This window comes from Parus major, chromosome 3 (genome assembly GCF_001522545.3).
Source record: "Parus major isolate Abel chromosome 3, Parus_major1.1, whole genome shotgun sequence".
NCBI classification, from domain to species: domain Eukaryota; kingdom Metazoa; phylum Chordata; class Aves; order Passeriformes; family Paridae; genus Parus; species Parus major.
The window spans coordinates 28,426,155-28,438,809 of record NC_031770.1 but is presented as its reverse complement, the minus strand read 5'-3'; the positions used below and the strand labels follow the sequence as shown (position 1 = coordinate 28,438,809).

The following is a 12,655-nucleotide window of genomic DNA, read 5'->3' as shown; positions in this document are numbered from 1 at the left end:
AGCCTGGGGATAGCTGACACGTGACTGATACAGACTGCACAAGGATTAGGTTTTCTGTCAAAAAGATGTCCTTCTAGAACCACCAAAGGGTTTTTGGTTTGGCTGACATGCTGTGCTGAAAACTTGTTCCTGAGTTACCGTGTTGTTTGACTTAACCTGATTTTCAATAACATAACTGATCAAAAACTGCTGGCTCTCCAACATACTCTGCTTTCTATGGCCCTGTAAGAAATATTCTTCTCATGTTTTGTTGGTTTAGTGAAACAGAATTGTAAAGGTCCTAATCCTACTTTTTTTAATCACAAGTACAAATAAATGAGTGGAAGCTGTCCCCCGCTTTCAAATTAGCCCACCTATGGTCCCCTTGATCAACAGAAGGACATTAAACTTCTAACAAATGCAATGTGCCTTACCTGATACTTTTTGTTAAAGTAGATCAACTTCTTTAAGTCATAGGAATTGTCCTTAGGGTTTATGACACAAGGGCACAGGATCCTGTGGGATAAGAGCATGGCACTGAGATTTGCTCTTTCTTTTCTTCCCTTGTTTCCCAGCTGACAAGCTGCAGGATTAAAAGCTCCGAGAGGGATTTCTTTGAAAGGGCATTGAACGGGAGCATAACCTCCCACCCCTGCGTTTCTTCATAGCCCCAGTTCTTGAGCAGAAACACATTTATTAGGGCTAAATTAATGAACAGAAAGTAAGGAAAAGCTTCCGTGCAAGCAAAAAGCACACTGTGTGCCCATGGCAAGGTTTCACCAGCAGGAGCAATCTCTGTGAGGAGGGGCCAGGACTACGTTTTCTGGATGCAGCTCCCGAAAACCACCCACAGGGTATGGCTGAACCTCTCAGCCTAGAGAGGTGGTCTCTGTGAATACTTACCTAAGAAAGGGCGCTAAACACCAGAGAAGGAAAGGAGAGAACAACAGCAGGAACAAGGGAAAAGTGCTCCATAACAGAACAGGGACTCTTCTGGAAGGGACCACAGCCTGTGGATGCACAAGACTGTAGGACTCGTGTTGGAGCACAGGACAAGAGTGAGCAGGAAGGAGTGGCAGAGAGATACCAGATCCAGACCCCAAGCGATGCCTCACTGAAGGGACTGAGGGTACTCTGCAGCAGCAACAAGGGTGGGGGAAGAGATGCTTGGAGAAAAGTTGAACCTGAGAAGGAGGGAGGACAGGTGCTTTAACTGCTCAATTTCTTTGTTCATTTCCCAATACCCGAATCAGTAATTAAATGTTTATGCTGATGGATTACAAATACAATTAAGTTCCCCAAATTTGGTATGTTATGCCTGCAATGATACTTGGTAAGTGGCTTCCCAGTCTTTATTTTGAGCCATGAATTTTCTTGCTCATACTCCTTGTTTTCTCCCCATGTTGCTGGAATGGGGTGAATGAGCAGCTGTGTGGAGTGCTTGGCTGGCATCTGAGGCCAGCCCACCACAAAAAATATTCATAAGTACACTTGTGCAGCACGGTTTGCTCCAGCAGGGCTGTGCAAGCATCATTCAAGATGGAGTTGCCACAAATTCATTCTAATCAGTTGAGAGAGTCAGAGGTTATAGTATGTTTCACAGCAAGGCTGGTACAGCACCAAAACAATCACCAGGAGTGATACAGAATTCTCCATGCTTAGAGAGCCATTCTAACTGAAACGTTTTAAGGTTCTGTGAACTCATGTTGGCCACCTTTATCCCAAAACATATGAGGTTTTGATCTTTCTAGTACATGGATATTTTTAGAATGTTCCATCTTCTTGGGCATCCCCCATGACTACTTGAGAAATCCAAATTAGAAAAAGGACTCCTTTCAAAAATCCTGACCATGTGACCACAGTAAAGCATCCCTGAGAGAGCTCTTAGAGAAATACCTCCTATAGAGATGCACTTGATACATGTAAAATATACACAGAAACCTACCATATCCAAACTTGTCATAATGGAGACCAATTAACAAAAGCTAACTTCCACAGTAGATCTGTGTGATAACAATACAAATCTAAATTGTATTTTCAGAAATTTCAGAAACATATTTTAGGCAACATTAATAGATACATCTTCTTTTTAGGTTGTTTGCTACTCGTGGGAAAAAAAAGGGAAGACTTTCAAGATCAAAATCCTCCTTCAGGTTCTTTGTCTACTTAGTAGAATGACATTTTTTATCCCACACAGAGTCTGTCTATCACCCTGTAAACTTGGCTTGCTGCCAGACAAGCAAATGTCAAATTCAGCATAGCACCTGAAATGGTGGGGAAAGATACAGATTTCGTAAGATAATATAATCTTAAAAGCTTCACTGACTATCCTTGCCCAATGATAAGGCCATGAGATACCTGTGTACTCTAGCCAGTAACCTCTGTTAAAAATAAACAAACAAACAAATAAATAATCAAACAAATAAATAAATTTTAAAAATAACGACATCTGGATATTGGGAGCACCAGCACCCTGAGTTTCAAAACCAATTTTCCACTGACAGCCACAAGGAAGCCCTTATATCACAGCAAGAGGGTTCAACCTCTGTATCTCCTGTAAAACAGGAGTGGGAAGCAGTGGCTGCCTACATTCACAGGACATATTCTCCTCATCTGTCCAGAAAAGCAGACTTGCTTTTCTGAAAACAAGCAAATCCTGACAGAAGCAACTCCAGAGGACAATGCTGAACCCCATTTGAGTCACCAGAAGTCCACTCAGGGTGCAGACCTGCCACCTCAGTAGTGAACTAACACTGATCTGAAAAAGAATTGTTGAACCATGGAGCAACAGATGGTACAATTAAGCAACCAAAACATCTACTTGAGACACTAGTTAGAGATAAAACTAATAATCAGCAATGAGATTATAGAGACTGAAAATTGCAGAAACAAGAGGGAGAGTTTTAAGTGCAGAAAAGTAAATCTGTAAATACAACTAGGAAACCTTGTGTCTTAGTGTCTTCTCTATTTTCACCAAAGAGTGCCCAGCTGAGCTTTCTCTGCTTTGGCTTGAATTCACTTGCAGGGAAAGTACAGAGTCAAAGAAGAATATAATAAGATATTAATATTTCATAAGAAGCAATAACAGCAGTGCTCAGATCCAGAGACAGCAACAGAGACAGGTTATTCTAAATGCTGTGTTGAAATCAAAATCTAGGTACACATACATGTACAGAGAAAGATGTTTGGTAGTATGAAATACTAGGTCCCTTTAAGAAAAAACTTCCCAAAAAGATGTTGCAGCCTTCTGTGAACAACAACAAGAACTGTAACATAAGGCATCTGCAAACCTCATAAGCCTTTTTGGGCAATTATTGTTTTTTGATGCATGTAGCTCCCGGAGTCTTGCTATGGGAAGTATCGTCACCAGGTTCACATATGCCCGTGGAACCTGCCAAGAGAACAAACAAATCCATAGCAAACTCCTGGAGCACAGTGTTTTGTCCCTACACAGCCACAGCAGACCTTGGTAGCAGCCTGCTGATTCAAGCATCATGCATTATTTATAACAGAGATGCTCAAAATACTTTCTCAATAATTAATTCCCCACACAAGCAATACTAAATTACAGCCCCTGCCTGCACTGTCTAGTTCTATTCTAAAAGCTGATAGCTGGTCACTTGAAAATGATGGCTTCAAAAGGTCCAAACAAGTTGTTATAAGTCTCAGCAAGACCCAGACACCTCCTAACTCTTTGAGCATTCTCATCATTCTTTATGTGGAATATCAGAATCTCTCTCTAAATGACCACAAAAATATACTTATTATTTGCAGTTTAAAGAACAAGCAAAGCATTTGTTAGTCAATTAATAATGCTTGTTTCACTTTGTTATTACATTTTTTGATATTATTTGTCCGCAGCACATCAGCTAGAACTAAGAATATCCTTATTCCTTTGGTAAAAACTTCTCCAGCCCTTTTTGCCTTTCACAATGAATTTCCTGTGAGCAAACACCTCTGCATAGAGTAGTACTTTGCAGATGAAAGGAAATAAATTCTTAATCAATAATCAGTAACTGCTTTGAATACAGAACAAAATCCCTGATCCGACATGCTAGAAAAGTTTGATTTACCGCTTTATGAAGTAAGTCCAGAGCTATTTGTAGATTGTAGGTATAGTTTTCAGGAGAATGGTGTACCTGTTAAAGCAAGAGGGTTGAATTTTATTATTAATTTGCTCAGGCCGGGACAAGAATGACTAGCTGGAGTCTCTCATAGTAGTGTTTATGTTTCTAACTCTTGGGTCAAAAGTAACAGAGTCATAAGCAAAATGGTCGTGTCTCTGCTTTTCTTCTTTCCCATCACATCTATCTCAATGGCAAGAAAAGATCTAGCAGCCACTGGATACCAGTGAGGGTGAAAATTCATAGGGTATTATCAGACATCACAACATTCTCAATTCCCAGACTTGCTTGGGGTGGTCTTAAAAGCACAGCTAACAACTCATTAACAGGGGCCATATATGGGAGAGAACAGTTGTGTAAATTGTTGGAGCCCCAGATAGGGACAGAAAATGTCCCTTTATCTGTGCTGACAGGCTCAGACACTTGAGAGAACACTGGGTTTCATTTAAGACCATGGAGAAGGCTTCTAAAACTAAGTAGAGAAACTGTGAATGTGAATGTGTGAGTTAGACAGAATTATGTTAAGCCACTGGGTGAAAAATTTAGAGTTTAGAGTTTGAGATATAGTAGTGAATGAGGGACAAGATTGAGGTTCTAGGGCATTGGCTTTTCTTTGCCTTTCTTCCTTCTTCATGGTTTTGGGTGGTGGTGTATGATTGGACAGAAAAGTATGCAGTGTGGAGCACAGGTTTTTGGTCATTGGGTTAAAAGTAAAAATTAATTAGCTGAAAATTGGATAATTTATGCTTAAAAGGTCTTGTGGACGGAGCCCTAGGTCGCCACTTGTAGCTTGTTAGATTAGTGTGTAGAAGTTCTTACTGTCTGTAAAAATGTGATATCGATAAGAAAAATAAACATCCTAAGTCTGAACATGAAAGTCGTCTCTCTGCTCATTAATCCTGATCCTGGGGGTTAAAAAATGGACACTTTTACATAAAAGTAAGTTTACTTCTGCTGTATGGAATATTAGAACACATCTCCCATATTCCCCATGCCTGCCACAAATAATAACTGGCAAAAGGTACTTGTTTAGCTGGGAATTAAATCACTTCATATGCTTGTCTTCCAGTGCCAAAATTTCCTTATTCCATTTTAATTGTTTAAACACTCTAATTTTATTGTCTCAAGTAATCCAACATTTATTTTTTTCACTTGTGGGACTACAACAGTCACGTAAACTTTCTTACGAGAAATGTCTCTTACTTTCAGCCTTTTTCTCTCTCATTTAATTTCAAGCAGAAGTTCATTGAGACCCTCACTTGCCTACTCTATAGAAACAGACAGCTCAGATCTCTTATTCATTTCCTAAGTAACAGCTCACCAAGAGTGCTGTGGTTGGCACTAATTGTACTTGTATGACACAAAGATCACTGTGATCCTTGGTTGCACACACACTCTTTCCTCACCACCTACCCCAGTCATGTGAACATGTACTTTGTCAGTTAACAGCAGAAGGTAGGAATGGTTAATTTGCTCCTTCCTTGTTTTATAACTATCTTACTGTGCTGCTTGGTTGTTCTTCCTGATCCAAAATTAATCATGAAGGATAATGAGTTTGTGCTCAACTGCCTGTGATAGTAGGTAGCCCTCATCACTAAGTGAGCAGTCTGCCACAAGCCTTTCACCTCCTTTACAATCACACATACCAAAGGCTAGATACTGTACATATGTTACATATATATATATATATATACACACACACACTATATCACATATAATTGAATTAACACGATCTGTGCTTAGAACTTTTCCCATACCACTGAAAATGTTAAGAGAATACCAAGTAAGACTTAGGAGCATGAGAAGGCAAAGAGGTGTAAAAACACTTGGAGTTTTATCTACAGGAGTAAAAGTGACTATGCAACAAAAAGTTATCCGAGTTAGCAGCAAAACAAAGTCACAACAATTATATAACTTACAGGTGTTCTAAAGGTATCTCTAACATTATCAAAATATTATGCTAAGCAACCTGAAGGTCTCAGTACAGTTACATTCTAGAGCTGCACAATTAAGGCCTACGCTATTTTCGTCTCACCCACTGAGTTCCTCCCTCTTACCACCTGCAATGCATAAAAAACCCTGTGGCTCAACTGGCCCAGTTCATGTTGCAGGAAACTTACTGGATTCTCGCAGAACTTGCAGAGGTCATTTCCTCCTATGAAAAGTGTTATGAGCTTCCAGTCATTCTGGAAATCTATTCTCTACATAGAGAAGGAGATGGAACAGAAGTTTTTAATTAAAAAAAGAAAAGGAGGGAGATGCCAGCAACATAGTAAATGCAAATTTCCCATTTCTCAGAGTACATGGCTATCATTCCCTAGATAACCACAACAAAAATAAGTTTGTAGTCATGACTGAAGATGTAGAAACTGCCATGATCTAAACCAGATTTCAATGGCATCATGGAAAACTATTTGCTTCAGAAAACTATTTGCTCAAAATCTATCCATATGTTTTTCTTAGTAATACATTGCACAGACAGAGTGACTCCTTCTGCAGTTCTAGAAATATATCTTCATAACAAAAATTATGGTATGTGTTTTATTGTGTGATAATACAGCTATCCTGCTGGTAAACCCTGGGGTACAATATATTTCAGACTTGCTGTGAAGCAAACTGCAAAGAAGAGTGGGGCAATATTAACTCTACCTAACAGTAATGGTAAAATATTACAGTACTTTTTGCTTCTGCAAGGATTTTGCAAAGGGATAGTTAGCTAAATCATGGTAATTATGCTACAGTACATAAACACCTCAGGTTTGAGGAAAGGTTGAGATATGCTTCATAGTATGTTGTGGATGTTGTGTTCAATATTCTAATGCTCTAATGTCCATGCAAAACACCAGTAAGAAAAGTACCAATAATACATCAGCCTCTAGTGGTTTAAAAACATCTTTCTTCAAAGGCAGGAGGAAACATATCCCTGCTAGTAAACACACTGTTCAGTAGTTTGGTCTCAAAATGTAAAAAAAAAAATCAAAAAGAGGGAGGAACTTCCTCCTGCACTCAAGAAGTGTTTTAAAAAATGGGGGTAAAAAGGATCTCTTATATTAAAGATATATGATCTCTATTATGAGCATGCTTTCTAGTCAGAACTTCACTAGTTATACAAAAACATTTATTATCTAAATAAAAAATATTTCTATTAATTTAACATTCTCAGGCCAATGCATTTGGCAGAGTAGTGCTTAGAAGCTTTGAATGAAAACCATCTAACCCTTCACTGTTAGTTGCTGCTCCTTTTAATCTCATTTCAGATGCATCCATCAGATGGAAATCTTGTTAACAGTAAAGTGAACCAAGAAGGAAGGTACCACAAATATTTTTGCCAACATGTAAGCACCAGAGTATTTACACTAAACATGCACACAGATATCTTGATGGCTTTTTGGCTGCTTTCCAGCTACACAATTGGAAAGCCAAACTATTATAATGTAATGTCACTGATTACATAGCACATTTGTCAAATTACAGATAGCAAACATTCAAAGCACAAGCTGAGGTGAGAAATATGCAAGCAATCCTCATCCTAATGTGTATTTTACAGAACATTAATCAAATAATTCCTAACAATAAATGTGTAAGTCAAAAATCAGCTGATGACTAGATGAAAGAGGGGAGTAATTTTTTTTTATAGAAAACAAGTCCCTGCCTCAGTTTACATGTTCACGCCACATGATTTGCTACTTGAAAAGCTTGCCCTCAATATCCTAGCACGTATCATTTTTGGAAAAACCACCTGCTTACAAGATAATTACTAGCACCACAGCAAAATCCTCACAGAGACAAGGTTATGTTATCTTTCAGAGTGGCACAGGCTGGAAGTGGAAGCAACAGCACTGCATTTACAGCCACTTGCAGTAAAAATGATGAAAAGGTTACAATTATCTGTCTTTGATAGTAACTATCATATGCTGGTACAAATTCATTTAAGACTAAGCTATAGATTATTTGTGCTGACTCACACTCTGCACCGGAAAGCATTATGCTGTACCTTGCTGTACCTTAAACAGCTCTGAAGTTTGGCATTCACTATTGAGATGTGCTCTTGGTCTGTTAGAAACTAATGATGCCATGTCACTTCATTCTAAAAATATTCATGACATGTTGAACTCACATTATCATTCTTCATGCGGTCCACCAGTTTCCTAACCTGTTCAGGAACATCCCTAAAAATAAAATCAAAAAAATAAATTAATAAAAATTTAGGGAAAGAATCCTGCATAGATAACAAGGCAAAGAGGAAAGCTGATGAATGGGCATCAGAAACCCAAAAACCCCAGTGGAAGTCCAATTTTCATTGAATAGAATATATGATATAGTCAACAAAGGCTATGTTTTGAGACAGTGATGGAGAAAGAAAAAAGGGAAAATAATTAGCATCTAACAGGCATTGCGCTACTCTGCAAATGCTGCATATTACTCTTTTACAAACTATATAGAAAATGCAGTTTTCCCACCATCAGACAGATGCTATCAATAGACATAGCTCTGAAGTGTCTGTGCTCATACCCGTGTTATTATATGGCCTCAAGGCACTGAAGAAGGTCTTCTAAGAACTCTTACCGGTGGAAAAAAATATGAATTGCACTGAAGATGATGCACAGTGATCTCTAGTTAATTCCCAGCTCTGACAGACCAGGAATTAAACAATTCAAAATTTTCTCATTCTCTACATGAACTCTTGGTCCTGATGACAAGAGGGTTTAAAAATACCTCCAATAAAGTGGAGATATCCTTTGTCTGACTCACAACAGGACGGCTTTCTGAGTAGTGCTTGTAAAATGCTGTAGCTTTCTTGGCTGAAAATGTCAGAGAAAGTGTCGCTTTTGTTGCTAATTTATTTGACATATATATTAGAAACACTGCAAAGTCTTCATCACATTTGTTGGCCTTCATGCTATAGTTAGGATTAAAAAATCTTTGCTTATTTGACTTACTGTACTCCTGCCAAAGTCCAGGGTTTGGGCCTTTTTTAGTCACAACGACTTCTATAGAAAAAAAATCAAATTTCTAATAAAATTAAAATTTTTCCTCTTACTTTGCACGAGCCCCAGTCACAGCTTGGTTGAACGCAGCATTGTTGGAATTTTGTGTTCCAGTTCCAATGGAATACCCTACCAAGGATGGGTTGAACTCACGAAGAATATCTGCAGAAAGAGACAGCACTCTGAAATATTGTTTCCTGCAGCAGGACAAATGAGGCAATAAAGGTTAGACGTTAGTAAAAGATTGTTTAAAAGCTTTAGGACATAGTTATCAAAAATAAAAAAAATAACAAAAAAATTTTAAAAATCAACCTTTAAGTATAATAAACATGGAGATTCATCACCATACAATCATTTCCCTGCCTTCAAGATTTTGTAATTTCATGATTTCTGATATCTCATGACCTAACACAAGCCATCTTGGCTAGCAATGCCATTTTGCCTGGCAAGTGAGACTGGGTAATCATTTACTCAGGCAGGAGAACCTCATGCCATCATGCTTTAACTGCAGACAGGTTGGAATCAAATCCTTTAACCTGATGGCCCCAGATGTATTAACCCCAAAGACCCCAGATTCCCTTCTAGATCTTAGGTTACAGATCAGCCTTACAAACACCTCAGATCTAAAATGTCCTGACCTTTAAAAAGCATGTAAAATCTGATCTTAAAATGTGATCCCGCCCCTGCCTAAAACAACTTTCCCATACAGTCAAAACAGTTTCTTTAGGCTATGAGCTAAGATCTTTCATTCATCTATCCCAAATTAATTTTAGACAGGACTATAACAAAAAAAGAATATTGAAACAACCAAAACCTACGAATTACAAAATAAATAGTTAAATCATGCACAGCATATTACAGCCTGGTTGTTATGCAATTTTTACTCAGTAGTGGACATTAAATCCAAAGGGATTGCTTGTGTCATACTACAGATTTTATCCCTTTTCTTCTGTCTCCTTTTATAAAAGCAAGTATTCGAATAATAAACACCACCACGTATTTATCAAATTTACAGAAAAAATCACTTACTTGGTAGCGTCGTGACTGTGCTTATGTTTTCATTTCCTCCAATGCTGTTAAAAAGAAAGAACAGGAAAAAAGTGCTGTCAGGCACGACTCGGCAAGGCAATGGACAAGTAAGAGAGTGCCCCCTTTTGGGTTACCACACATGTACGGAGCAAGCTGGTGGCTGTGCTGAGCTCACCCACGCTCTGGGTGCCTGTCCCCAGGGGGCCACTACATCAGAGACACTCTCAGCTCCAGCAGAACAATCATATTAGAAACCCCTGTACAGCAGCTATCCTTTCAGCTCTTTCACGTGTTTTGGCATATGTTCAACCCCAGCTGAAAGAAACGAGATTTTTTTCAAGGCTACCACATTTGCTACAGTTGTACCTATTAAAGTATTTAGAGCTTCCATTTTTAGTTAACAAATCTAACTAAAACAAAAAGTTCTAAAAGCATATATTTCATAGTGATAAATAAAATCAATACCATTGCCTTTCCCCCACTCACATTTCACTCAACTGGAAGAACACTACTAGACTGGTGAAATTCATCATTATGTCTTTGTGCTCTTTATTCTCCTTCATGCTGAAAAAAATACTGGTATACTTGTTGCAAAAAAATGTCAGTAGATTACAATTAAAGATCAAAATATAAAATGTTCGACTTAAAACACCTCTATAGCGTCCCTTTAATCTGGAGCAGCTTTCGAAGTGCACTAACACCATCCCTGGAAGTGCTTGAGGCCAAGCTGAATGAAGCTCTGAGCACCCTGGTCTAGTGAAAAGTGTCCCTCCCATGGGGGTTGGAGCCAGATGATTTTTAAGGTGCCTTCTAACCCAGGCCATTCTATGATTTTGTGAATGTGTTTAAACTCCTTCTTCTCAAGTTGCAGTGACTTAGAATGGTAAAAAATTATGAACAGAACATCAGCCTGACAAGTTTGGTGTTAAATCATACAGTTTCAGATTAACAAGTGAGCATGACTGCCTTTCTCCAGAGTCTTTTTGATGTGTCTAACAATATGCTGCATATGTAAAAGTCTGTATTGAGTCAAAATTGATAAACTGTTCTCCATGATGTAAGCAGTACTGGAAAAGGATCAAGAAAAGATAAAAAAAACCACCCCATTTTCCCCTGTACCAAGGTCTATTCCAGCCATGCTACATTGTACTCTGGATAACCACTAGTCTGAGTATTTTCTTTATCATGAGTAATAGTACAGCCATGTGCCACCATGCAAAATGTGACATCAAATTCAGTTTCCACAAGCCTTCATTAGCTACAATAACAACTATATAGATCAAAACTGAAGAAAATTCTTGGGACTCACCTCCAAGAAAGACCCCGGTACTGAGTCAGGACATCCACAACATCATTGGGTTTGGATCCTGCCCCATTAGCTGCCTGGAAGAAGAGTTCACCTTCAGAAAACAAGCATTGCTAGAGTAGATAGTTCTCTGACTGATCCTAATGAGAATAATTAAAAAGCATATTAATGAAGTAAGCTACATCATCTTCCCAAAACAGAACAAAACCCTGTTCTCAAGAAGATCAAAGGCTTAAGGTATTTTAACTTCATTCCAGTGAATTACCCTCTTCTATCAACTTCGTGATTAGATCAAGTGGAGAAAAATTACTTGAGAATGTTCAAAATACTCATATAATTCTAAATTTACATAAGGAATAAATAAGATAGCAGTAGTCCTGAATTAATAATTTTTTATAATGGTCTTCACATAAAAAAATTGTGGAGTGATGTTATGTCTTTCACAGTTTCTCCAAGGAAAAAGACTACAAGGATTTAATGTGATTATTTGCACAGAACATGTGGGAAACATGAGTGGTAAAGCAGTCACCACTGATTAGAGAATCACAACCAGTCTAGGAGTAATGACCTTATATAGTCATAGTACCAGGAATAGTGTTAAAATAAAAAAATTTTCAAGGCAAGTTACACTCAACACATCTGATGTTCTATTGCAATTTTAATCATATATTTAGTTCGTATGAATTATTACGGCTTTATAGGCCTTGGTATTATCATATATATATTTATTGTATTATATAGATACACAGATATACACAATCAGCTGCAGAATTTTTCTTTCTCTTCATGTTGCTTACTAATAGCTGTTAGGGCCAATACCATGGGAGCTGTCAAAAATCAGTAAAAAAAAGCAATTGTTGCAAGTCCACTCTAGCAGAATAGTCTTGCTGCTGCACAACCTAATCTTACATCTCTTCTTTGTGTGCACTTTTGTGGACTTGAAATGGGAACCGTGTGCTCAGATTAGACTTATGATCTGATTACCAATCAGCCAAGGTGGAGTATGGAAAAAAAAATGTCAAAAACGTGTCTGGCTCAATAGGGCATAGCTGTTTGTATTCCATTTCTCAGGTTAAAAATCAGACATTTCACTGCAAGTTTTTCATTGCTAGCTTTATCAATGGCTATTCAATGATCTTTACGTACTGTGAGTGAATCTCCCAGGGCAGCAATCACCTGAATATCTGCCGGTTTCAAATTATGAACTGAAAAAGAAAAAATAAATGTAG

General features: G+C 38.1%; 1 protein-coding gene across 2 annotated transcripts in view; it reads right to left on the bottom strand.

Annotated features, from left to right (window-relative positions):
• Positions 1-12,655, bottom strand: part of PLB1 (phospholipase B1) — an 86,848-nt gene that overhangs the window by 48,079 nt on the left and 26,114 nt on the right. For both annotated transcript variants that reach the window (XM_015623396.1, XM_033512558.1), the window contains 9 exons: positions 12,573-12,631; positions 11,430-11,503; positions 10,121-10,164; positions 9,145-9,253; positions 8,221-8,272; positions 6,224-6,304; positions 4,053-4,118; positions 3,270-3,370; positions 414-495 (listed from right to left, as the gene is read on the bottom strand). In XM_015623396.1, the coding sequence (XP_015478882.1) occupies positions 414-495; positions 3,270-3,370; positions 4,053-4,118; positions 6,224-6,304; positions 8,221-8,272; positions 9,145-9,253; positions 10,121-10,164; positions 11,430-11,503; positions 12,573-12,631 (668 nt within the window). The remainder of the gene's footprint in view (positions 1-413; positions 496-3,269; positions 3,371-4,052; positions 4,119-6,223; positions 6,305-8,220; positions 8,273-9,144; positions 9,254-10,120; positions 10,165-11,429; positions 11,504-12,572; positions 12,632-12,655) is intronic.